Below are 27281 nucleotides of genomic sequence, written 5' to 3'. Positions count from 1 at the left end.
AGGAGCCAACTCTGCAGAGGAGCTTCTTCCGGCCCAGTATGGGTCCTGCTACCCCACCATGAGACAGAGCTCCTGTGTTGGTGCTAGTGTACCTCTCTCCCTCTGCTGGCCACTGCACAGCTCTGACTCACTCAGCTCCAGTAGTAACAAGAGCACAAGCGGCAAGATGTCATCCTCTTCCTCCACCTCCTTTTCTAACCACGATGAACAAGGGAAGCCTAAACCTAAATCCCCCTTTCGCAAGAGGGGGAGCCTGCAGAGCACCACCAGCCCTGGTGAGTGTCGGTCTGTCCCATAGAATTAGTGAACTCAAAGCTCTTACGTGAATTTGGAGTCAGAAAATTACACAGATGCTTTTGCAGTGGCTTTTAAGAATGCATTTGGCTTAGCAGTAGCAATAAGGAAGGGCTTTTGTATTGGTTGCTAGAACCATTTACATTGGTTTAATTTGTTTAAAGCTTTGACTGATATTGATATTTAGCATTCAGCATGCATACTGCTTTGGGTAGAACTGTGATGCAATACTATTTTAACCAAACTAGGGGTGCAACTGAGTTAATCTATTGGATCATTTATTTAGATTAATCAGTCAAAATATGGACAAAGCACATTGCATGTTCTCAGAGCTGCCAGTCCTGGTATTGGTGATGCATGGCTCAAGAAATGCTAGGCATTTTGATTTGATAAAGTATCTGAAATTGTCAATCAGCTACAATATGTTACATTCAAGCCGTTGCAAATGAGTTAATACAAAGCTAATTAAGCCTAGCAGCTTCACAAAACTCTTTGTATTTCTCAGTATATGCCTATGTTTACAAAATGGTGTAGTTTGGCAATATTCTTGTGTAGCAACTCGAGAGATGCGTTTTACGTCACCACAAAGAAAGAACAACCACAAAGTTCAGCTTTTGAGATGATGAGGAAATAAAAATAACAATCATTCCCTCTTCTGAAGAGTTGTTTTGTTTTTAATCGTCCAAGTCCTCCTTGATTTGACGGGCTAATTGTTACTAGTAACTGCGCGGAGGAGGGGGGTGGTGTATGGTCACTGAAGGCTTGCATCATGTGGATGCACCGAACAATGTTGTCATTACTTTCCTCATGGGGGGCGACAGAAACTGCGCACTATAGCTTTAAATTATTGTTGATTAGTTTTGTCAATTGTCAATATGTTAATAAATACAATGTAATAAATTATAATACAGCCAAACCTAAAACACATTAAAATATGGCTCTGAGTCTGCTTTTACTGATTCAACTGTAATATTGTGCATGCCGCTGAAAGAACACACTATTGCGCTATAGGAACCTCCTTTGAGTGTTTCCCACTGATAGCTGTCACGTGGGTTGCCCGTTCAAATAGATATGCTCCCATTATTACGTTGATTATATCTTTCCCAGTGTTGACCAATTAACTGAACAGTGTAAAACACTGTAACAAAGTTGTTATTTCTAAACATTTATTGTACTTGTTTGAATGTCAAATGTTGGAGATAAACCTTTTTAAAATGTTACAGTTTATGAAGGTTGAAGGCATATTTGGATAATTCCTGCACTGTAAAGGGATGCCTAGCCCTTAATGGGCCCCTTTACCCTCCCCTTGTAGCATGATAACAGGTTATCATGGGTCTACTGGCTTCTCCTTATCTCATTAGTTTGGGTTAGACAGAGCAGTGGGATCGTTTTAGTTTTGCTGCACCTCTTGTCATCGCAACAAAACATTACAAAATGTTGGAAATTTAGATTCCCTAATTCTTTTTTTTTTTTGTGGCCGTACTTTTTGCTATGGTATTCTATCAATAATATATTAGTTATTGACATTTTAATAGGACTTTTTCACCACAGGCTTGTATACCTGGTACATTGTGGTGTATTACTTAACCGAAGGTATGCGTAGGAGTTTCATAAACTTTTTAGTGTGGTGGGATACAGGCCACATGATCGCAGCTCAGTTATTACCTTTAAAGTTGCTGCTAACTGGTCTCTTTGGGGATAAACTAAAATGTTAGACCAGCAATTTATCTATGAGACAGTTAAATGTTAATATTGATTTAATTTGAAGCTACTTCCCTTACTGTGCCGTAGCACTGAACAAATGTTGAGTGTTTGGAGGGATGCCGCAGCAGATCTCACACAGTAACTCACGTTGACATATACACACACAGACACACTACTGTATTTGCTGAAGAAGCCTGTCTTTGCTGCAGTAATAAATAACTTAGAGGTCTCTCCATCCATGCAGTCATATAAGTTCTCTCAATTAGCCGCTTGGCTGAGCTCTCTGCACTCCCAGTCTGTCATAAGAGCCACATGTAGGCCACCCATTATAGCACTTCCATCTGACCACACCAGTCTGTTAACATTCACAATGCCAAATTTCTGCTGCAGAAAAAGCTGCTCTAGCTGCAGCTTGAGCAGTAGGTGTTTAATCAATGTCATGAACTGAAGCCCTCAGTGTTTCCTATGTTACTTCTTATAGCAACCTTAGAAATAGCCCGACTATACGTCATCTTCCCTTTTAAGAATCTTGGTGTTTAGTTTTGTAAAATACATTCTTATCTGCTGCACATATAGAATAGTTATGTTATGTAAGAGCTGCTGTTGATTTGCTAGTTGAAACATTGATTACTCTGTATTCTCAGTGCAGGAATCTGTCTCTAGTTGCAGGCTGCTCTTTCCCACCAGACCTTCATTGCATCACATGAAGCAGAATATGTAATGTCCTAGCTTTGCAGCCAAAGCTGTATGACGTGATTTATAGAGGCTATTAAAGTATCTGCCAAAGAGGTGGAGGGAATTCCTCTCTCCAGCATGAGTCACTTATGCGCTTTTTGTTGTCATCTGATCTCATTCAGACGATCTTACCTTGATCTTTACTAACTTATTGGCTTTATAACTTGACACTACCTTCCATCCCTTCTGTCTTGTCATCTAGCTTGTCAGATTATGTTTAAATATATTTTCTTTGTTTCTTTTAAGTTGTGTTGTAAACTCCACCCCATTTACAAAGTACCCCACAAACCTCTCCCTGCTTCTTACCATGATTTTTCTCTGTGGATTTCTGTGCTCTGTATGGTGCTGGATAATGTAAACAGAATGTAGAGGGTCTGTGGCATATACGTTTGGATGCAAAGTCTATTTGAAGACCGTTCCACGATAGCCTGAACGCGTGTTACTTGCTATACATCTGCTCTATGCTGTCTGTCACGCACTGCTCTTTTAAGGTCTATCCATAGATTTTCAATGATGTTGAGGTCAGGAGATTGTGAAGGTCATGGCAAAACCTTCAGTTTACACCTCTTGATGTAATCCACTGTGGATTTTGAGTTGTTACAAATCATTATCCATTTGTAGAAGCCATCCTTTCTTTAACTTCAGCTTTTACACAGATGGCATCAAGTGAGCGTCCAAAATTTGCTGAAATGTTATTGAATCAATGCTTAACAGTTGGACAGAGGTTATTTTTGTTAAATTCTGTGCCCTTTCTTCGCCAAACGTACCTTTGCTCATTGCGGCCAAAAAGTTCTATTTTAACCTCATCGGTCCACAGAACTTGTTTCCACAATGCATCAGGCTTATCTATATGTTCATTTGCAAACTTGAAACGCTGATTTTTGTGAGGTTTTCTTCTGATGACTTATCCATTAAGACCATGTTTGTACAAGTATCTCTTTATAGTGGAATGGTGTAGCACAACTCCAGTGTCTGCCAGGTCTTTCTGGATGGATCGTGCAGTCAAACGTGGGTTTTGACTTGCTTTTCTCACAATCCTGCGAGCTGTTCTGTCTGATATTTTTCTTGGTCTTCCAGATCTTACTTTACCTTCCACCGTTCCTGATGACGGCCATTTCTTAATTACATTCCGAACAGAGGATATTGGCATCTGAAAAACCTTTGCTGTCTTCTTATAGCTTTCTCCTGCTTTGTGAGGGTCAACTATTTTCAGTTTTAGTTTTCTAGACAACTGCTTGAAAGAACCCATGGTGCTGATTGTTGGGGCAAGGTCAGATGAGTCTGGGCATTTAAAACCTTAAGATTGACATCACCTGGTCTTTCCATAGGATGCTTGAGAACAATCCATGACGCTGTCTGTTCTCAGCAGGGTGCCCAAACTTTTGCAGACGCCATTTTTTGGTTTTCTGTTATTTTGAAAGTGTAAATGATGGAAATAAAATCAAACCTTTTGTGACACTATATACAAATGTCTAATCTGTCATTTGATGACTTTTTTTGAAGATTTTTTCCATGTTTTCTTGGCTTCTTTATGCACATTAATACAAATTTTTACCTGGGGTGCCCAAACTTTCGAATCCCGCTGTAACAATAGCACGGCACCACCCCAAACGAGCCCAACTCATAAAATTTACGGCTATTACCACAGCCTGTAAGGGGATAAAATGCGTGCTCGGACCGGTGGCTTTTGCCTGAAATGTATTTGCTGCAGGAGGGGGAGATACTGTGGTGTTGGGTAATAGACTAAGGGTTGCATTAAATAGCTGCAGAGTTTACGTTATGGACGCTAGATTCCAATCGTAGAGACATAACAGACTGTTTTCTTAAGGGGAAGCAATACAATCATATTTAAATCAAACTCCTTTTGAAATTAATATTTTGTATCAAATTATTGATTTATTTGGTAAGTAGCCATGTAATAAGCAGGATAACGTAGAGCAAGGCGGTTGTATTGCGAATACAACCCCTTCAGTCTGATTAAAGACCGGTTCGCGTTGGGGTCCTGATCACCCTGCAATCGGCTCGCTCTACATTATCCCTTACATAACAGTTGCGTAGTATAACAGACAGTTGCCATGGATGGAGTTGTGATCATAGACCCTGAAAGACAATTTTTGAATTAAAAAAAATTATTTTTAAATCACCATTTGTACGCCTATGGAGCTCATACTGCTGATCAGCGGATCACAAAGGGGGAGATAGAAGGTAGAGGAAACGTGGATTGCTAGCGGTGCTAATGGCAACAGTCCTGAATCACCCTGTCAGGGCTTTCATTTGCACGTGCGGCAACAATGTCTAGATTGTTGCCCTGTGGACCTTAACTTGCACTCGGCCTCACCCTGCCCACCTCACTCCACCCTCAACCCCTCTGGCCCCACAGTAGACAGAAACTTGTGAAACCCTACCCAGGGCCCCATCACATTTGTTTTTTGGGTGTTCAACCATATTGTGTTTCCTACTCCTGCTAAAGGGGTGTCTGATGTATTTTTTACTACTGATAAGTGTCACTGCACAATTTAATATTATTTATGAATTGTAAACTTTAAAATTTATATCAATGATGGAACCAGTGAAGACACATTTGGGACTAAAAGCAACTAAAAGGTATGGCAAATAATGACTTTTGTTTCAGAAGTTAACCCTTGTGTTGTCTTCCTGTCAAAAATGAAAATCAACACTTCTGTTGTTTTTTTTAATCAATATTTATAACTTTTCTTACGTTTTTGTTTCTTTTTTTTCCATCGCTTTATATGCTTTTTCTTTCAACGTTTGTCACTTTTTTGGACATTTTCAACACTAGATAACACTAACTCATTAACTTTAGTTTTACAGTTATTTTTGGAATTTATGGTCAATAAACCTCATTTATAGGAAATTATACCTAATGTTTGAGTTACAAAAGCAGGAATTATTTAGACTAAAATTAAAGGAAATATGTTGATGGATAATCACAGACTGGAGTATGTCAACTTTTACTCAATACTATTTAGAAACCACTTCAATTTTTTTCTTTTTTTTTTCAATTTCTTTCATTTACACCCAAAATTAATGAAAGTAGAGATATGTACTTGCCAAAGAGCATTGTGTGGAATCAATCATGTTATTTTGGGTAATTACAAACAACATTAATATAGTAAGGTCATTTTGACCCAATAACAACATGAGGGTTAATACATTATGTGCAAACCCAGTTAGGCATGTATTTTATATTTGGTAAAATGTGTCAACATTTTTCTGTGAACTGCTTTTTATAGTACACTTAATACAGTAGTACAGTTTCATTTCACCACTAGAGGGAGTCTCTGGCACAAAAGTGCTTTTTGAAGACAGTCCTTCAGTTTTAAACAAGTGGCTGGTTGTTCGGGTCTTGGGTCTTTGGCTGCTCTGCAGTGAGCGATGAGTGAGGACCAGTTTGTTCTGTGTTTGGGTGGAACATTCCAGGGCTTTCTTCTGCTATAAATAGCCCATGTAACAGAGGAAGTGTGCCAGTTCTGGAAAAGGGATTTTGGGGCACCAGGAACCTAGGCCTCAAAAGCTGTAACACCAACAGGTGGGCCTTTTGTTGTTTGGGGCGAGTAGATAACAAGCAGAGCCACAATATCTGTCTTTTAGTGTCACCACAACTCAACATCATGCCATTGGACACATCATGTCCCACTGCGGTGATTTTCAGGCTGACAGACGATGCTTATATACCCAAGGTTATGATGGGTTGTATTTCGTTGCTGAGGTACAGTTAAGCATGCTGCTTTGGTCTGTCTCTGCCCTCAGCATGGCTTCTAATGAAGATCCGTTTTCATTTAATCCACCTCATTGATCACAGAGGATCCAGTGTCCGCTGATGTTTGGTCCCTGACTGTATTTTTATTGTCCTTTTGACCTCAAAGAGTCATCGTTCGCCCACTACTCCTATCATTCTAGGAGAGTGGGGTGAGATGTAGGTGCTCAAATATGTATATCAATGTAAATTTAATATATTTAGGTCTTAAATTGTTGGTCAAACAAGACATTTGTCACCTTGTGCTCTGAGAAAACGATTAATCAATTAATTAATACAGACTGTACACACTATCTAGCATCTGTAGAATTCGGTTGTCATAGTTTTACCACACAAGACAGTAAATCAAACCAAGAATGGTGAGTGTGATAGTCTACATCAGGGGTGTTAAACTCAACTTTACTAAAGGCTACACTGTAAAATGAGAATCACATCAAGGGCCAGCCATGTATAGTTTGACAGGATTTTATATAATCTAAACAGTCAAATATCGTTGACTGTATTAATTCATGTCACATATAGCTTTCTCACTTACAGTTTGGTGTCATAAAGACCTGGAAAAAGTCATAGAATTTAGCAAATCAAGTTTTACAAGCCTATGGGCCTTGAGTTGATAAGTGTTTTTTTGTGTGATTGTGTGTAATCAGACGCCTCCTCACTATCTCTATGAACAAACACTCTTTTTATTGGCTTTGGGTTTGATCCTTGACTCACCTTTGGTCTCAGGAATGGGATAGTAACCTCTCAATGTCTGAGCAGTACTAAGTACAGTGTGCTACATGTTGAGTGTCAAGTGACACAGTGCTTCTCTCTTCTATATTCAGATATGGTGAGAGCTGCACTGAGAGGTGGCAAGAGGTTTGGTGACTGGACAGGGTCTGGATAATCACAGAATTGAAGGGGGGTGTGAATGTGCGTGTCCGTTTCTTTTGAACTGTTCATGTATATGCAGTGTATGTGTACATGTTTGCGTGTGTGTATACAATCAGTGTTTTTGTGTATTTGCGCATGATGGGTTGCAGGGAGGATTTATTTTGAGAAATTTTCTGATGGACTCGGGAAGAGAGATACACAGCATCAGTCTGAATGCTTGATGGTTGATCATTTATCAAAAATACTGTTCCTCACATGGGATGCCTCTTTGGGCTTCTCTTGCATTCATGTATATTCTGTATCTCATGACTTGCCTAGTCATGTGGGCTCTGTTCCGTTACCCCTAGGGAGTTTTCCATACTAAATTGTATCACACTGCCTTGTGGAATATGAGGTTCTGATTGGTCAATCATGGCATTCTACAGTCTTGTAAAAGTTACGTCTGTATTACAAGCTGTAGCTTAGTATAACAGACAGTTTCCATGGACTGGCCATCATGCCAAATCTCAGGCTGCTCAGAACAGAAAGTCAAGAAAAACAGTTGCCTTAAGCTAGTACAAGTTCACAGACGTTCACCTGGAAATTCTAAATGATCTTTGCTCTAAATGTTGGGAATTCTTGTAGCGATTTCTTGTACATTGTGAAATGAGAGAGAAGAGAAAGAGAGAGAAGAGAGAGAGAGAAAAAAGACTAAGAAGGAAGGGTGATGTTGTTGAACAACATGCCTTTAATAGACGTGTAAAAATTATTTCACTGGTATTTGTAACATGATTTTAAATGTTTGCAGTCATGAGGAGATGGAAATGGTGCGTCATGAATAAGAGGTGGGAGGTAGAGAAGAAGTGGGAGTGGCCAGAGATGCAGGGCCTCCTCGATTTTACAGCACAATAGAGACTGAAGTGGTTCACCCTGGTCCCTCCCCTTTTCTGCCACGTGGTATGATCTAAATCAGTATTTAAATCCGGGATCTTGAAGGTTGTGCTGTTCATGCACTGAAAACCGGTGTAATCCAGGAAGCAGCTGAGAGGCAGAGAAAAAAAACCTTGCTTCACCAGCACACTGGAGGTGGCGACAGTTAGTACAGGAAAAGCAAGAAAGAGAAAAGGGGGGGTGGGGGGGGGGGAATTATATGATTCTGGTGTTAGAGCAGCTTGTGTTTAGGAAAGAGCGTATCCTTTCTCTTCCTTCTCTCTCTTTGCTGTCATTCTCTCCACCACTGTACCAGCGGGGGGAGGGTACATCGACCGTCCCAGGCCTAGTTACATGTCCCAGCATCCCAAGAGCTCAGACAAGGCCACTGCAACCGTAACGGAGACTGTGAGAAAAGGACAAGACAGGGAGATAGAGGTACTGTAACCTTTGCTGCTTAATGATAAACCTTAGTAGAGCCTGTTAATGTGAATACTGTGTTACTAGAAGTTACAACAGTTCTGTGTGAGGTATGGTACTTATCGCTTCTGAAATACCGCACAGGCAAGCTCATAGTGACAGATGAGGTGTCAGGAAACACAGTTGCTGTTTACTGGAATAAGCTGAGGTAGAAAACAGTGGGAGGTACAATAGAAAAGAAGGGAAGATTTTCTTTAACTGAAAGATAAAAATACATCATGCATCTGTTAGCTCGGTCTGTTGCTATTATGCAAAGTCTGGCTCTTGCAGAGAGTGAACATTTGGGACATCTAGTCCCTGCTGCTGTTTGTGTGTGTGCCGACATGAACAAAACATACAACATGAGGTATACGGTCTACAAGAAGGGTGGTTGCAGCACACATACAGTTGCTGACAAGGTGCCACTGAAGCTGGAAAAAAATAAATATCTCATTTAGAACTGCATCTTCATAAAAACTTTACTCTACAGGCAGTTTGTATTAGCAGACAGATACTGTAAACTGCTGGGGTCTCAGTTTTAAAAGCATCTATTTTGTTTGTTGGTGTATGCGATGGTAATGAAAAGGGACTTCTGTCTCCTCTTAAAGGCTGTCTATGTTTTAGAAAGCCGCGGAGTAGCAGGTAAAGGCAGGGTTGGTTACTATTTACAAGACTTACTTTTTTAATATATATATTTTTTTGAATGGTCTTTACTCCCCGACAGTAATAAATAGCGTTTGGTCTCTGAAAAAAGAGCGGAAAAGATTTGTCATCTGTAGCTGCCGTAATCCTGTGAAAATTCCTACCAATCACTGCCACGCGGTCCTCTTTGAAAGAATCAATGAAATGCCTCCTTGGCCTACCGCGCGTACTCTACCCCCTCCCGTGTATGAGCCTGAGCTCATTGCCAAATTGCTAACAGTAGTCATGTTTGTTTAAAACATTCTGTATGATAATATTGGGTACTTACTGGTAAATGAGACTTGAAGTGAAATTGCGATAGTTTCTCCACTCTGGTCTGAAGCAGCGGTGCTCATGCAGCTCTGTGGGTCGGAGCCTTGAGGGAAGGTCGAGGGGTTAGACGGAGCCCTAAGTAGATGCTATTTTCAAATCTTGCTAGCTTTTTAACATTACCAACCCTGCCTTTAAAGTGCTCATAATATGGTCATCTTCACGTTCATAATTGTATTTTGAGGTTGTACCATAATAGGTGTACATGGTTTTATTTAAAAAAAAAACACCACATTTTTTTTTGTACTGCACATTGCTGCATCCCTCTTTTAACCCTGTGTGTGTTGAGCTCTCTGTTTTAGCTACAGAGTGAGGCATCACACTTTTATTCAATCTTTGTTGGGAGTTGCACATGCACAGTAGCTAGGTAAGGACAACCAGCCAGTCGGAGTATTAGGGTGTGCCACGCTAGCAGCTAGGCAAGAATTGTAAGATGTGTTACAGAGTGACGCGCGTTTGTCACGGAAGTAAAGGCTGGACTACAATAGAGCTGTTTGGAGCAGTTTGTGAACAGTGTTTTCTGTTGGAGATGGTAAGTCCCTTTGGGGTGGACTTGGGGCTTTTTTTACTTTGTAAACCTATAACGTGCACAAAAGATCTATAACACAATAAAGGTAAGAGAAAAGGCATAATATGAGCACTTTAAGGTAAATTTCTCCTTCCACTGTACTGACAATTATCTTGGTTTTTCTGTATGCATTGAAATTTATTATTGTCTTGTGTTTTTCTTTAAAAGAAAATTATGCCCCAACTGTTTACAAAGTGAATTTGCAGGCCGTAGTTTTTAGCTTACAAATTGTATCCGCTATGTTTGTTCCCTTGTACTGATAATATATTTTTGAGACAAAGACCTGAAGGGGTTTATCATCTGTGGTTGCTAAGGAACATCTGAAGTATGTGTGTCATCACTCTTCTTTGCAGGAAACAAAAAAACAATAAAGCCACAATCACAAAAGCAAACTACAACACATTACTTTGGGACACTGACATATTTCTATGCAATCAACAGTTTCTTTCATTCTAAGATGCCCAGCATGCATTGCTGCTATGTGACATCCATGACCATTAGTGCTGTGCACATAATATGTATAATAACAATAATGGACAAACCACCGAACCTAAAAAGTGAAGCCAAACGGATGTTCCTTATACCTGCATTCTGTCTAATTCCCAGCAGGGGGCGACTCTCTCGGTTGCAAAAAGAACTTTGTTTCCATAGAATTCCTTGGAGAATGACCCAGTTCTGACATGATTTGTTACCTTATTAAACATTCTCATATTGGGTTCATGGCCTCAATTGCTACTTTTAAGTATTCTCATATACAGCATGATGTTCATTTTGTAAATTATGGTCCAATTTATTTTAAAATTGACAATAATGCAGGTGATGCTTTAGGACGTAGCTGCACGCCAACCTGTCAATCAAGATAGAGGCTTAGCAATGCTAACCAGAGCCCTGTGGACATTAAAATAGACCTGAACTTGTTTTTGGTTGGTGTCCATGTTTTCATCTTAAATGACCCTCTCATTGTCTTTTCACTTCATCAAAGTTGATTGAAACAGTTGATTGTCTTGTTCTGCCAACCAACCTAGCTAGTTAGCGCTAGCATCAGCTGGTAACTTAAAGGTCCCATGGCATGAAAATTTCACTGAGTTTTTTTTTAACATTAATGAGTTCCCCCAGCCTGCCTATGGTCCCCCTGTGATAACAAATGGCAATAGCTGTAAACCGAGCCCTGGGTATCCTGCTCTGCCTTTGAGAAAATGAAAGCTCAGATGGGCCGATCTGGAATCTTGCTCCTTATGAGGTCATAAGGAGCAAGGTTACCTTGCCTTTTTCTGCTTTGTCTGGCCAGAGAATTTGGCCCACCCATGAGAGAGAGAGAGAGAGAGAGAGAGAGAGAGAGACATCATGGCTTTCAATCGAGCAAAGTGGCAGTTGGTCAAGGCCCCGTTCCCATTCTTGCATTTCTAGTTTACTGCTTTTAAAAAGCGTTGCTGTTTTCTAAATCAAATAATTTGTCAGAAGCTTAAGTTAGCTCTTTAATTAATCAAGTAGTGTGGTAGCGTCTTTCAAGCAGCAGTTCGAGCTGTATTTGTCCGCCACGGGAATGGACAACAAGCCAGGACCAAGGAAAATTGCAATTCTGCTCACGGTTGCAGGCCCCCAAGCCATGGAGGTCTTCAACACATTCGAGTTTGCAAGGGCTGATGACAAGAATGACTACCACAGTCATGTGATTTTGGAGATTTGACAGATTCCATGGTCCGCGATCAGATAGTTTTCGGAATACTTGACAGGAAGACGAGGGAAAGGATGCTGAGAGACGATAAGCTAACTTTGGATGAGGCTGAGAAAATATGCCATGCTAGTGAGCTAGCACAACAGCATGCAAAGACGTTTGCTGACACGAGTGCATCGGTAATGCACGAGAGCGCTAAAGTAGCGGTCGTCAGAAATAAATTGAAAAGAAATAATCAACAGAAAACCAACAACAATGTAACAGGTTGCAAACGATGTGGTGGCAAACACGAGCCAAGGCAGTGCCCTGCATATGGCAAAAGATGTGCAAAATGCAATGGAAAAAATCATTTCGCCAAACAGTGCCTGACTAAAGATAGATCAAAGCCAGTGAGGTTAGTTGAGGAAACAGACCTGAGTGAGACGTTCTTCATAGCCATGGTGTCATGTGAAAATGCAAAGAAAGGGCAAGCCACAGAGGCACATGAAAGGCACACAGAAGATGAAAACTGGTTTTTGGGCCTCTGTTGTTTCACTTCCAATAAATGGAGCTTTGGTAGCTCTGAGAATTGACACGGGTGCTCAAGCCAATCTGATCAGCATGACAGAAATCAGGGCTGTGAAAGAAAAAAAAAATATTCAAGAAAGCAGTGCAGCTGAAAGATTACAACGGAAAAGAAACAGAAACTGTTAACTGCTGCTTGAAAGACTTCCAATTGCAGTCCACACTTCCAACGAGTTTCAGTCCCTCCGGTGGCCGTAGCGTCTCCATTTTCGGTTAAGCAAGCGTTTCAACATCCAGTTTTTACTCCTGGTACCATGTTGTGTTTATGAACTCACTCATAAACCGTTGTCCAGTCAACAATGAACTTGTGTTCGACTTTATTGAACAAGCAACATCATGTGCGTCTTACATCCGCCTTTTTTACCTCGCTAGCTCTAAATCTTCTCATGAAGTTTACCTTGTATCTGTAAACCAGTATGTCCATCTAGTGGCCATACCAGGAACTATCATTGAATGCATTCTGCATATCAACACAGCGTCCACTCAAGTTACATACAGCACAACTTGAGTGTTCTGAAGCTAAAGCACCAAGGTTTCTGCTGCGGTGTGAATAAAAACTGCTGAGTATCACTGGTGCCACCGCCAAACAAATGTATTGTTACATGGATGTATAAAAGAAATGGCTTTGATGTAGTAAACCTATTACATAAAACTTCACTTTTGTAAAAAAACAACACATTTGCTAAGTTGACTTCTTGTCACTTGAGCATGAAGCCAACAGAGGACCATCCCCCTAACATGTTGATATCTGAGTGAATAGGAGACCTATCAATTATCTATGTTGTCTTGCATTCTGAACTAAATCGAGCATTGCCAGACCACAGTGAAAAAAGGGAATTGCAGGCTGGCAATGTGAGGTTACACACAATACCGGGGGTGGCTGTGGCTCCGTGGTAGAGCGGTCGCTTGCCAATTGGAAGTTTGGTTGTTTGTGTTCTGGCTCTGCAGTCCCACGTCAAAGTGTCCTTGGACAAGACACTGAACCCAGATTTGCCTCCGATGCTGTGCCATCGGAGTGTAAATGTGTATGTGACTGTTTATCTGATGAGCCGGTGGCACAACAGCCTCAGTCACAGTGTATGAATGTGTATGAATGGTGCCTGTACTATCTTAATGCGCTTTGAGTAGTCGTTAAGACTAGAAAAGTGCTAAATAAAAAGTTATTTACATGTAAGATGTAGATTTAAAATAAAAGACAACTTTTCTCATTATTTCTTTGAGACATAAACAGGTAAAATTGTCCAATATGTAATTGGCTCTAGTGACACGTCGGGGCAAAGAATAAAGCAAGGAGTGCTACAACATGTTTGCTGTTCCTTTGGTATTTGTATCCAGCACAGTGTGGCTAACGAGTTAAAATCTAGCCAGATGTATTCACCGAAAGGGCAGGAATTTGGGGTCTTGTTATTTTGCTCAAGATGGCCTCTTTGACATTTGAGAATAATGTAGTTGTCTAACAACAGGGTCAGATTCCAGCACAATGTGACACAGTTTATAATTTAGTGATTCTGATTCGGTGAATCAGTAACCATACACATACAGTATATAATTACTTATACTCCTTCTCTGTAATTGATATGCTCATCAATTACACAGGATATAATACATGTAGAACAATGTGGGAATTATAGAACTTGAAGTTTGTTGTATACAAAGTAGTTTTTTTATTGTCAAATTCACTTAATTTCATATACCAAATAGAAGTTGTCAAATTGATATATAGTAATCTGGTTATGGAATATTTTCAAGAACAGTCCTTTAGACCCTTAAGCTAAATGTAGCAGCAGACCAGTCAAGCAGTGACATATGATAAAGTAGTCAAACAAAACATGGTACTGTACAATATTTTGTTTGACTACTTTATTATGTCACTGCCTGACTGGTCTGCTGATACTTTCGGCCTGAGGGACTGGAAGGACTGTATTGAACCTTATAAAGCAGAGGCAGCGCCACATATTTTTGGATGACTGTCTTTCTGGTAGGGTTCAAAAGAACAGGTGGGTAGTGTATGTGGGAGGAGTGCAGACTGGGGTCCCAGGTATTTGAGAGAAAGCTGAGATGCTTTATCAATATTACTCACTGGTCTAAGAAATTTAATCACAATGGATATCTGAAGATAGAAGGATTGAATTCTAGCAAAGACAAGACACCCTCACAAATTAAGCGGTGTGTTTGAAATGAGGCTAAAGCCTGGGTTTCTTAACTAGCCTGTGTGTTATAATAATAATAATAATAATAATAATAATAATAATACATTATATTTAACAGCGCCTTTTTAACACTCAAGGACGCTTTACAGACAATAAAAGACAGATACAGGGAACAGAAAAGTGTAAGTAGTTATAACCAAACAAATAAAACAAAAAACAAAACAAACAAAACAGGAACAGTGTATTTACAGATAAGCGAGCTGGAACAGATGGGTTTTTAGTCTAGTTTTGAACAGGGGGAGAGAGTTGATATTGCGGAGGTCGGGTGGGAGTGAGTTCCAGAGCTGGGGAGCAGAGCGGCTGAAGGCTCTGTTCCCCACGGTGATAAGTCAAACACATAAGTTAAAATACATTTGCATGCAATTCTGCACAGTGGTTTGAAACAAAGAGACATGAGTGTTTTGTCCAATGTTGGAAGTGTTTATTGTTGGACTTCATGGCCCAGAGATCAAAAACATTTATCTTTATTTACTGTGTTAAATTAGGTTTTAGACACACTAACACTTTATAGACAAACAAATGGGACCCTCATTTACATATCTAGTTTCTATTTGGACTTTTTAAATCAGCCATTAACTGAATGAATCATACAGGCCTTTATGGTTCATTAGTCTTTCTTGAAGTCTCCCATCATAAACTTGCTAGTGCCTCTGTTGTTTTGATCCCCCAGTGTGGTTGTGTTTACTTGTAAAGATGTGTGTAGAGGGTGTGTGCTCCCTATGTCCAGGTAAGTCGGTTTTATTTATGTAGCCCAATATCACAAATCACATCCAAGCACAATAATTTGCCTCAAGGGGCTTTACAATCTGTACAACATACAACACGCTTGATCCTTGGACCCTAGACCTTTACTACCATAATGTCACTGGTATAAATAGAGTTGGGGTGCTGGATTAAGAGTCATCAGTGGCCACGGCCAAGGGATTACATGGATACTATACTGGGGATGACTCTGTTTGTGTCCCTGTACACTTGAAGTCATCTGTTTGTCATGTGAAAATGGGCATGTTTTAATATCCATTCCACACGTGTGCACTCTGCATATAATCTGATAACTTGGCCATGGTTATATTAGTTTAAAGGAGAAATGTTTGCATAGGTGTATATGTTGGCCATGTTGATAGCAAGAAATATCAGTACTTATATGAAAAATATATGTTAGAGGTAACTTAGAAAGTTACCAAAGTTTTTCAGCAATCAAATGTTCTGCTCAGTAAATATTGTGATTTATTTAAAAATCGAAAATGTTTATGTAATAATTATGTGAAAACTCATATCTACCTCAAAAATCCAGTAATTGTTGGGCTATACTTTACACATGTATGTTCAAACACTCTTGTATGTCCTTAAGCAATGAGCATATGATTGTCAGCAGATCGGGGCAAGGCTGAAACTCGCATCCTTTAAAGCGCCCATATTCTGCTCATTTTCAGGTTCCTAATTGTATTTTGAGGTTGTGCCAGAATAGGTTCACGTGGTTTAATTTTTTTAAAACATAATTTGGGTTGTACTGCACATTGCTGCAGCTTCTCTTTTCGCCTTGTGTGTTTGGGTTTCTGTTTCAGCTACAGAGTGAGACGTCCCACTTCTATACTATCTTTGTTGGGAGCTGCACGTGTGCAGTAGCTAGGTAAGATCACATCAGCTAGCTAACTGTTTTTCCTACTTTGGTCAGTACAAGGCGGGATTAGCTGGGGGACTTCTTCTAAACAAAGGACACTTGTGGAATACCAGCAGAACAGTGACATGCAAGTAGCTCTTTTGTAGATTATAGTGAACTAGTGTGTGTTGTAGCAGTGTTTTGCCATTGAGAACGAGGTAGTGTGCTATGGTTAGCCACCTCGTCTCGGCTAGTTACGTAGAAAGCCGGGGAGTTTTTGAACAGCTCACCCAGAGAAGGAAGGCAGAGGACCTTCAGAAACCTGTCTCACTCAAAACCGCACGGATAGTTTTGTTCCAAGCTTGTATGTGTGTGGAAGCACCAGCGATACAGTAACACCCCAAATCCCAGAAAAAATGTCATAATATGGGCACTTTAAAACCCCTTTGTGCAATAATGAAATGATTTACGTTGTCATGCTATTAGTATACTGGGAAGAGTTCCATTCCAAACTCCACAGCCTTGGAGGCAGACAGCAGATTACAAAGACTGATTGTGACAGGCCAGACACAGTACCACCAATGGCAACCAATTATAGGAGAGTGAACACACCACTCTCAAAGCCATAGACGTATTATGAGTGAGTGAATTACTGTGTGCCCACATAACTATGGTACTCTTTAAAGTATGGTTCTCTTTAAGTGAAAGTCTTGGCTGTCTTTAGAACGTACACAAGAATCAGTAAATTTGATGTTCCTCTGTGTCCCTCAGTCTTTGGAGACAAAGGTTTTTGTCTTTTGGTAGTTTTCCCCTCTTGACTTTAGTTTAGACTGGAGTGCAGCAGACGTCATCTGTTTTCAGCAGGTCTAGAGTGGGAAAGGCCCCTCTCTGTCATTCTCACGTGTGTGTGTTAGTGTGTACAGGTGGGTTGGGGTAGTTCTTTTTCAAGTGTGTGTGCATGCCCGTGTGGGATTGAAGTGACACACTATATGTTGGTACAGCTGTTTTTCCTTTAACCGGCTTCTGTTGAACGTAATACAAGGATTAACATGCTGTCACTGTCTCCGGAGCTTCATAGGTAAACATGGTTATGTCCTATTTGCATTTGTTTAACTTCTGGCTGACTGTTTGCAACTGATGTGTTTTTTTTCTTCAAAAAAATTGGCTAATGTGTCCATGTAGCCGAAGGAGGGGAAAAAAAGGAAGTCTTGAAACCACTTGATAGCCTGTCTTTGGTTGTGCCCTGTGAGATCAATTATGTATTACAGCAACTCCTGTAATAACTGGTGGAAGTTGACTGATTTTCTAGTTTTAGCAGTTGTTTGTATTAGCTGTTTGTCCAAAGTCTATGTAAACCCTTTTCTGCCAGAGCTGTTTCAGTTGTAAACATTAACATTGTAAACTACAGGCCTTATCAATCCAACAATCAATCCTAAGCACACACGACACAGTATTTTGTTAGCCTGTACTAACCTGGGAAAATTCATATGGCTCTTTTCCCTAGACACTATGCTTCGTAGTGAAAATATTGCATTAGTCAACTGGAGGTACTGTTACTCATCTTTTATATAAGCAAATATGTCTAGGTGATTCCCTTAATAAAAAAAAAAAGCACAGCTTAGTAAAAGTTGCTGTGGTACTTTACAGAAAAGAGACAATATTGTTAAATGTGACCTTTTCAGACTTCAAGATGAATTCTTTAAATTTAGTGTCGCTCCAGATGCAGAAAACTAAACCATGTACTTATCTCTGGTCAAAGGAAACCAACTCAAATCATACACTATTCAGTAGACACTGTCAAAGTGTTTTTACTTTGCTGAAATCTTACATAGCTAAGAAAATATGCATAGATGACAGAACAATGTACTTAGATACCTACTCAAGTTACTTTATTTTAGAAATGACAGTGTTACATTACTTATTTTTCTAAATACATGTAAAAAAAATTGTTTGACTGAGGCAGACCCCTTCCTTTTGATCCCGACACACGTGTAGACATTACTGCATTACTTCTGTAACACTTGTCTCTGTCTGCCTACAGACCTGTGTAGTGCTTCTGGTCCTAAGCCCCTCAAGCCCCAGAGATCTCTTCCAGGGACGCCTGTTTCTCTCTCACACTACACAATAGACCTGCGAACATCCATGGAAGAAAAATACAAAGAGATTGCTGAGGTAAGAATTCAAAGCTACAACGATTACATTAGTTCTTGTAGGTAGAGCTTATCTAAATATCGATTGATTATTTTAATTAACCGTTACTGGCCTGTAACCGTTATTTGTTAGAATATGGAACTTGCTAGTTATTTAAATATATGGTGGAAAGTTTGAAAATCTTTTAAACTTTAATCGTGAGCCAATTAACTGTATAGTGTCTCGCTGGCTTCTGCCTGAGAATAATTTCAGTTGTAGCTTTTGATTATTTACTGAATGAACCCACAAGTAATATTAAACTACCTGCCTGTAAAATGAATAGAATTGCCTTAAAATTATGCAATAACATTAGAAGCTATGTCACATGTTCATCAAAGCTTTCTTATTTTAAATCACACCAGTTCAATATCTTCCTTGGCCTTTCATGACTTTATTTGAAGGTAAATGAAGCAGGTGATTTTGTGTGAGCCCCAAAGTCCATTGGTGCATGGAAGTTGAACATGTTTTCCTGTTTTATGACACCATAAATGGAATAACGTGTTTGCACAAGGAGCTGTTCACACGCAGCATGGCAGAGAGCGAGATGCGAAGCGCTCCTTATGAGTTCCCAGAGGACAGCCCCATTGAACAGCTGGAAGAGCGGCGGCATCGTCTAGAGAGGCAAATCAGCCAGGATATTAAGTGAGGAAATGCAAACACACTGCACACACAAAGCCAAATACACTATTACCAGTATCTCAGACAGACAGAGCTCTTCCCTCCCCCACCTTTTACACACACTCTTGCTTTTACCAATGTATGTCATGCTTATCAGCTTCCACTATGCCAGTTTGTGGGCTAACTAACCCCCAGCAATCACCTGACTGGGCTAGCTAGCACCATATTCAATCTTTTATAAGGAGGTGGTTTCTGTCTTGGTTGCCAAGGTTCATTCTATCTGCACCACTAAGCCGATCGTTTGGTTATCTGACACGCCACCCTGCAAGCCCCTGTTTAACAATTAGGGTGTACCACTTTTAACAGATGATTTTTTTTTTTTTTTCTGTTTGTGCAAATCGCCTCGATCATTTATTACCTAATATGCTGTGTGTATGTGTGGAGGTGCTTGTTTGAGTGGTGTGTGTGTGTGTGTGTGCGTGTGCGGTGCGTGCTGGTCCTTGTTTTAGTGTGTGGTCATGCGTGTTCTTGTGCATATGTCTGGTCTCTCCCTTTGTGTGCTTAATTTCTTCTCACTACCTCTGGTGCCCATCTGCCCTCTGCCTTGCTCAAACTATTCTGCGCCACTGCCAAGGCTTGAGCCAGAGATCTTGCTCCGTGCCAAACAAGACTTCATGAAAATCGACAGTGCTGCCGACCTAGAGTGAGTGAGATCTGCTACAGGTTGTATGTTTTGTTTAGGGAGTTTCTCTTTGGTTGTTTATTTTCTTTAAGTTTATCTATTTTTTACTTGTATTCTTAGAATGACATGGCAACTACGTACCTGAATGTTTTCTTATTTATCTATTTATTATTTCTATATACTTATTAATGTATTGTCTAAAAGTACACTGAACAAAATTATAAATGCAACACTTTTCTTTTTGCCCCCATTTTTCATGAGCTGAACTCAAAGATTTTTTCTATGTACACAAAAGGCTTACAGTAAAACTGCACATTTTAGAGTGGCCTTTTGTTGTGGCGAGCCTAAAACACACCTGTGCAATAATCATGCTGTCTAATCAGCATCTTGATATGCCACACCTGTGAGGTGGATTATCTCTGCAAAGGAGAAGTGCGCTAACACAGATTTGTGTGTGTGTGTGTGTGTGTGTGTGTGTGTGTGTGTGTGTGTGTGTGTGTGTGTGTGTGTGTGTGGTGTGTGTGTGTGTGTGTGTGTGTGTGTGTGTGTGTGTGTGTGTGTGGCATTTTTTGGCCTTTTTAGATAGTGACGCTTTGACATGAGGTGCAGAACGCATGCAGTAGGGCCGCAGGTCAGATCGACCCGCGACCCTGTGTTGTTGGACCATGCCTCCGTATAGTGGCACACGTCCACCATGGTGAGCTAGCCAGTGTCGTTTTGGTGAACATATTTGGAGAAAGAAGCCTATTGTGTACATAGAACAAGTCTTAGTCTTTGAGTTCAGCTCATGAAAATGAGGGACAAACACCTAAGGTTCATTTATAATTTTGTTGTGCATATTTAGGAACTGACTTTCTTTACTTCAGAACCACTGAAGATTATCAGCCATGAATAAATCACATCTTCCCCTTGCCGTTTACTTGATATATCTGCATGCATGATTTTTGCCGTTTCTTACTGCTCTATAAAGACAAAACTCTCTTTATTTTAAAAGTCTACAGTCTGTATTTGCATTTTCTGTTTTTGATTCGACTTCCTCTGTTTTCTTGGTAATGATAATATAATATTTCAGACATTCTTACAGTCCTGGTTATTGGGCATTTCTGTAGGTTATGTTATAAACTATGGAGGTTTATAATATAGATACACTGACAATTTACTAGCTGTTATCCCATGTGTGACGTGGGTTTGAAAGGTAATCGTACATATCATGCTGCAAGATGTTTGTCTCACCAAGAACTGAACCACTGAAATCCTGTGGAACAACTTAAAGAATGATGTTCAATCTTCTGCATCCAATCTTCAGAAGTGCCTGAAATAATCTGCTGGACAGACCTGTCAACCTTTATGTGTGCAGAGCTGACAATCAATCAGTCACATCTTATAACATTTCTACAGAATACTGTATACAGGTCTGAATGTCTATTTAACCCTCATGTTGTCCTTGGGTCAAATTGACCTGTTTTTCAGTTGTTGTTTTTTTGTCACAAAAAATAGGCCGTCGAAATAAGCGCTGAAAATATCAACATTAAAAACATCAAAAAACTTTGGAAAAAACATAAAAGAACACCCACAACATTGAAAAGTGACACAAATGTGGAGAAAAGCAATAATAATGTTGAAGAAAAACTTTTTTCTTTTTTTTTTTTTCTTCGATGGGAAGCCAACACAAGGGTTAAATGAGAAAATTGGATTTGTTTTGTTTAGAAAAAAGAAAAGAAAAACCTTGTTGGTTATGAGTGTTGAGTGAATGTTGCGTGTTTAAAGTAAAAAGGAATCAGAATACTGTCCAAACCAATTGTTGCAAACCATTAACTAAAATAATGGTGGATGCTGCCATTACAAATTTATAAAACCATTATAAGGATTATTTTCTCCTTCATTTACTTTTCTGCTCTTTCTTATATCAACATTTTCCATCTCTGTGTGTCTTTGTCTGTTCTGCCTCTGCTTAGCGTCCTCTTGTTTTAAACTCTCCTTTTCTCTGTCTGTATCCATTAAGGTTATTGAACGAGACAAGTGTGGACTCTGTTGAGGATGGCTTCAGGGAGAGGAAAATGCCAATGGAGAAAGAGTACCAGCGGGTCTCAATATCTGGAGAGGAAAAGTGCGGGGTGAGGAATTTCTTTCCCATATGATTTGTATGTTTTCATCAGCTATTCATCTCTAGTAAGGTAAATACCCATTTTTATTTCTGTGTATTGATATCTTCTCAGGTGCCCTTCACTGACCTGGTAGATGCTGCAAAGTGTGTGGTGAAAGCGTTATTCATCCGGGAGAAGTACATAAAGCGATCCATGCAGTCCTTTTGTAAGACCACAGCTAACACCCTGCAGGACCTTGGGATGAAGCCTCTGGATCTGGCAGACTATGACGACATAGCAGAGACCCCTGTAGATGCTGGTATATCATGCACACACCAAACATTGTTTTACAGTTGAGAAGACTCAAAGGATTTTGTTGAATTCCACAGAGATTACTTGTATCCATAGACTGTAAAAATGAGCTTTGATCACTCAAGGACGCTGTAATGGCCAAGCTACACACTTAAAACAGCAGACAAGATGAGGTGACCGAAAGCATTTTTGGTTACTCCAAATACAGCCTTTAGTTAGACTGCCTCCTCCTTTGGCTTTCTATATTTTTTTTCTGGGAATACTGTCAACAGAGAGGCTACAGGGGTTTCATAAATACCTGGCCCTGTTCTACAGGGCAAGTTTATTTCTTTTAATGGTGTACCTCCGAATATCAGGAAAGATGAAATCAGCTGGCGAAAAAAAAAAGAAAAATTCCAAAAAGTAATTTTTCAGCTTATCAAAATTCTAATCTAGATCTAATTATTAAACTTAAACACAATAGTCACCTCACTTGGTACCGCTATTAATTAAAAGGAGAAAAAAAACTCATACAGTGTGTCCCTCTTATCTGAGCAGTTACCACATCATTACTTCATCATCATTTTAAGACTTTCTTTGGAACATAGATGATATAACCTATTTAATATAAATTTATCTCAGATGCCCCCGTCCACCCACCTGTCTCAAAGACACACCCCTATGACAAGGACCCCAAAAATATGCCTGCTGACACAGGATATGGTTGCAAGATGGTGGATGGAGTAGTCCATGTCTACACTAAGAAAACCAACATGGACAAGTATGTGTTTGTACCTGTATGATGATGTGTTAATAATAATAATAATGTTTGCATAACTTATATACTGTTCTCCTTTTTAGAATCACAGAACTGGACCTGCCCTATCCTGACCTGACGGAGTATATTGGAGACATGAATGTTATGATGGCCCTCATTATCAATGGCCCAGTGTGAGTGTTTCTTTGATACCATCATTCTACAAATGTCTGTGTTTTGTAGCTCAGTGTTTAATGTAAATGAAATATGTTTGTGTTTCCTCTGTATGGTGTTTACAGGAAGTCTTTCTGCTACCGCCGCCTGCAGTACCTGAGCTCTAAATTCCAGATGCACATCTTACTGAATGAGATGAAAGAGCTGGCAGCTCAGAAGAAAGTTCCACACAGAGACTTCTACAACATACGAAAGGCAAGAGCCAACAAAATGGCAGTCAAAGTCAATCTATCACAACTATTTTGGCAACATCTATTGACTGGTGTTACTTGACATTATTCCACAACTACAAAAATGCCATACATACCTGCCTCTCACATATTCTGCTCTTTCCTAACTCCAGGTGGACACACACATACATGCATCATCTTGCATGAACCAGAAGCACCTGCTGCGATTCATAAAGAGAGCCATGAAGAAATACCCAGAGGAGATCGTTCACATTGAGCGTGGCGTTGGTCAGACCCTCAAGCAGGTTTTTGAGAGTATGAACCTGACGGCCTTTGACCTGAGTGTTGACACTCTGGACATGCATGCGGTGAGAAATAGGAGCAGTGATTGACAGGATCTAACTAAAGTTGTGCTAAATATTTGTAGAGATTGTGTACAAATACATATTGTGTAACACATTTGGGATGGATGCAAATAAGGTTTTATTGGTTTCCCTTCACTTTTCAGGACCGCAACACGTTCCATCGGTTTGACAAGTTCAATGCCAAATACAACCCCATTGGAGAATCCATCCTCAGGGAGATCTTCATCAAGACTGACAACCACATTGAAGGAAAATACTTTGCACACATAGTCAAGGTGTGAAATAATTCATATGTTAAGTATTTATATCCCTCATCCAAACAATTTACGAACACATACACAAACTGATGCATTGATACCTCCTGTTACTATTTGTCCAGGAGGTGATGTTTGACTTGGAGGAGAGTAAGTACCAGAACTCTGAGCTACGCCTGTCCATCTACGGTCGCTGCCGGGACGAATGGGACAAGCTGGCTCAGTGGGCCCTGAGACATCGAGTGTACTCTGATAATGTGCGCTGGCTTATCCAGGTGCCCCGTCTTTTGTAAGTACTACCTCCAACTTGCTTTACCTTGTAGCCGTACTATTGTGACTGACGATCAGTTACTTGGCTATATTGACAGCATAAACCAAAAGGAATTAATCTGTCTGATTTACATTCCTGTGTGAGATTTCCATTCTGGTTCCAGCTTACTCAAGGAACTACTTAACTAGTGTCAACATAAATTATATATTATCTAGCCTCTACAATGAAGCCTGTATTTGAAATAAATTATCACAAAAACAAACTAGTCATCTCTATGATAACAACAAATGTCACTGTTCAATCACTACCTCTCCAGTGACGTGTACCACACAAAGAAGCAGCTGGCTAATTTCCAGGAGATGTTGGAGAATATCTTCATGCCTCTGTTTGAAGTCACGATCAACCCGCGCAGTCATCCTGAGCTGCATCTCTTCTTGGAGCACGTGGGTATCGTTTCACAAGACATCCAAACTTTCCTGAGGGTTCACCCTAAAAGAGACTAAGTGTTTGTTGCTTTGTGGTTGTTTTTTTCTGTGTGTCTACAGGTGGTTGGCTTCGACAGTGTGGACGATGAGTCTAAACCTGAGCACCACATTTTTAATCTTGACAGTCCGCTGCCAGCCAACTGGACAGAAGAAAACAACCCACCCTACTCCTACTACCTCTACTACACCTATGCCAACATGACTGTGCTCAACCACCTGCGAAGGTATGGCCTAGCTGGATACAGTCATAACACACAATAATCCTTTGTTAGACCTCACATCTATTCATTTAAACACATAATCATTCACATGGTGTTTTAATGTTGTTTTTGTAAATACATTTGACTGACACAGACGGAGAGGCTTTCACACGTTTGTGCTACGACCTCACTGTGGGGAGGCGGGGCCAATGCACCACCTGGTGTCAGGTTTCATGTTATCAGAAAACATCTCCCACGGACTGCTGCTTCGAAAGGTCAGGACAGCTCATACTTGTTGTCTCTCAGAGACAGGTATGGAAATGTTTACCATGTTGATATAACCTTGTTCAAATGCTGGCTGTGTTCTCAAAGTAATTTGGAAAGCTTGCTAAAGGTTTAATATTTGTTGAATTTTGTCTTTTGCGGACCTGACGTTGTCAGAGAGCTTGATTGAAGTCCATGGCAATTGTGTAGCAACAACTGGAATGGATTGGACTGGATTATATTTTAGGAAGCATTAAGAGAGATACAAACTATTGGCTCATGCTTGGCCTTCACTGATGGAATTACATAAAGGTTAAATTAAGGTTATAAGATTGAATTTGTCTGTCATGCTCTCTTTCTATTTGATATCCATCAGGCCCCAGTGCTGCAGTATCTTTACTACTTGGCTCAAATTGGCATCGCTATGTCACCACTGAGTAACAACAGCCTGTTCCTTAGTTACCATCGCAACCCACTGCCGGAGTACCTGTCCAGAGGCCTTATTGTCTCTCTGTCCACTGATGATCCTCTTCAGTTCCACTTCACCAAGGTCAGTATAAAGGTTTGTCTGAATCCACACATGAGCTACATTTAAGGTACATATTGCAAAAAGATGACAGAAGTGATGAGATTTAAAAAGAAAAAGAAAAAAAGAAGACATTTTTTTCTTGTTTGTTTGGGTCCAGGAGCCTCTGATGGAGGAGTACAGCATTGCTGCTCAGGTGTGGAAACTAAGTTCCTGTGACATGTGTGAACTGGCCAGAAACAGTGTCCTCATGAGTGGGTTTTCACACAAGGTAAACTTTATACATCTTCTCATTTTGTGTATTCAAACAAGTGACATACATTCAGTCGCTACTTTATTATAGCATAACAGCTGTATTAGATTGTACAGTTGTACCTAATCAAGTGGCCACTGATTGTAGGTTATCTTTTAGTATGTGACACAACCTGCATTATTCTCTGTAGACCCATAAGTAGTAGGGGGACATTTTGAATCTAAAATGAATGACTAAAAGAGTTATCAGTCACATCATTTTGTTTCCTTCTGTGTTTTACACAACTTCCCACTCATGTAGCTTCTCTTAATTCCAGGCCAAAAGCTACTGGTTGGGCCCCAGTTATTTTAAGGAAGGTCCTGAGAGCAACGACCTTCGTCGTACCAACGTCCCTGATATCCGTGTGGCGTACCGCAGCGAGACACTCACCGAGGAGCTTCAGCTCATCATTCAGGCTGTGCGCACTGAAGAGCTCGACACTATCAATGAGGAAGAGTCCTGTCCATGGGCCCTCTTCTGGGACAACCCTGAAGTCGCAATAACCAGGACTTGTCCTGTAAACCCCCAACCCTGTGGTCCACCCAGCATGACACTGAAGAGACGTGGTGTGAGGGTAATTGTGTTGCATTCTACATAAAGTTAAAAAAAAATAACCATCACTATAGCCACAGCTACTAAAAAGCCAAGGATACAGTGCTGCCAGAGCACTTCAGCGTCAACATTCATGTGTTGGTTATTTTTAGGTTGCAGGAAAAGATTTTAATCCCATATTGTTAACGTTCCAAATTCATTCATAGTCAGTGTTTTCTTCAGCCCGTTTTTATAACCTCTGTTTCTGTTGTTCTTTGTGGTGGCGTGTACTAGGGGTGGGAATCACCAAGGCCTCATGATAAAATATCATCACGATACTTATGTCACCATACAATGTAATTGCAATTTCTTTTTTTTTTATTATATATTGCAATATTCTGCGATATATTGTAATTTTATTATTTTAATTATTCCCAATTTCAAATGACGTCTCCAAAACTTTTTCAGCTTCTGTTTTATCTAAAAAGATACATTTCTCTGTTTGTTCATCTCACTTGAATTTTATTGCTGTAAAATGGGACAAAATGACCAACACATATATAATAATAGATATTTATATATATATATTTTTCTTTTCTTCACCCCTAGCATGTACAGTCTCAGGCTGACCACCACCAGTGTTCCTGGCAAAGGAAAAGCAGAGAAACACTCGTCAGAGACGCTTTA

General features: G+C 40.0%; 1 protein-coding gene and 1 long non-coding RNA gene across 2 annotated transcripts; one reads left to right on the top strand and one right to left on the bottom strand.

The window, feature by feature from the left end:
• ampd2a (adenosine monophosphate deaminase 2a) lies at window positions 1–27068 on the top strand. The gene is given in 19 exon segments (XM_032513028.1): window positions 1–275; window positions 18422–18552; window positions 19082–19212; window positions 19823–19891; window positions 21873–21984; window positions 22087–22273; window positions 22888–23026; window positions 23107–23196; window positions 23302–23431; window positions 23580–23774; window positions 23915–24046; window positions 24151–24314; window positions 24613–24739; window positions 24842–25005; window positions 25136–25256; window positions 25622–25795; window positions 25932–26042; window positions 26341–26518; window positions 26521–27068. Coding segments are annotated over 19 exon segments (2607 nt in total). The 5' UTR covers window positions 1–58; the 3' UTR covers window positions 26556–27068.
• On the bottom strand, window positions 9814–20324 carry LOC116687568 (uncharacterized). Its single transcript, XR_004331591.1, has 3 exons — window positions 20313–20324; window positions 14719–14721; window positions 9814–9905 (listed from the first exon to the last, which is right to left on the bottom strand). It is a non-coding gene; the product is annotated as an uncharacterized LOC116687568 (long non-coding RNA).
• Window positions 27069–27281: the final 213 nt, after the last annotated feature.

The sequence above is a fragment of the Etheostoma spectabile genome, chromosome 4 (genome assembly GCF_008692095.1).
Source record: "Etheostoma spectabile isolate EspeVRDwgs_2016 chromosome 4, UIUC_Espe_1.0, whole genome shotgun sequence".
In the NCBI taxonomy this organism is placed as follows: Eukaryota; Metazoa; Chordata; class Actinopteri; order Perciformes; family Percidae; genus Etheostoma; species Etheostoma spectabile.
This window is presented reverse-complemented; position numbering and strand designations above follow the sequence as displayed.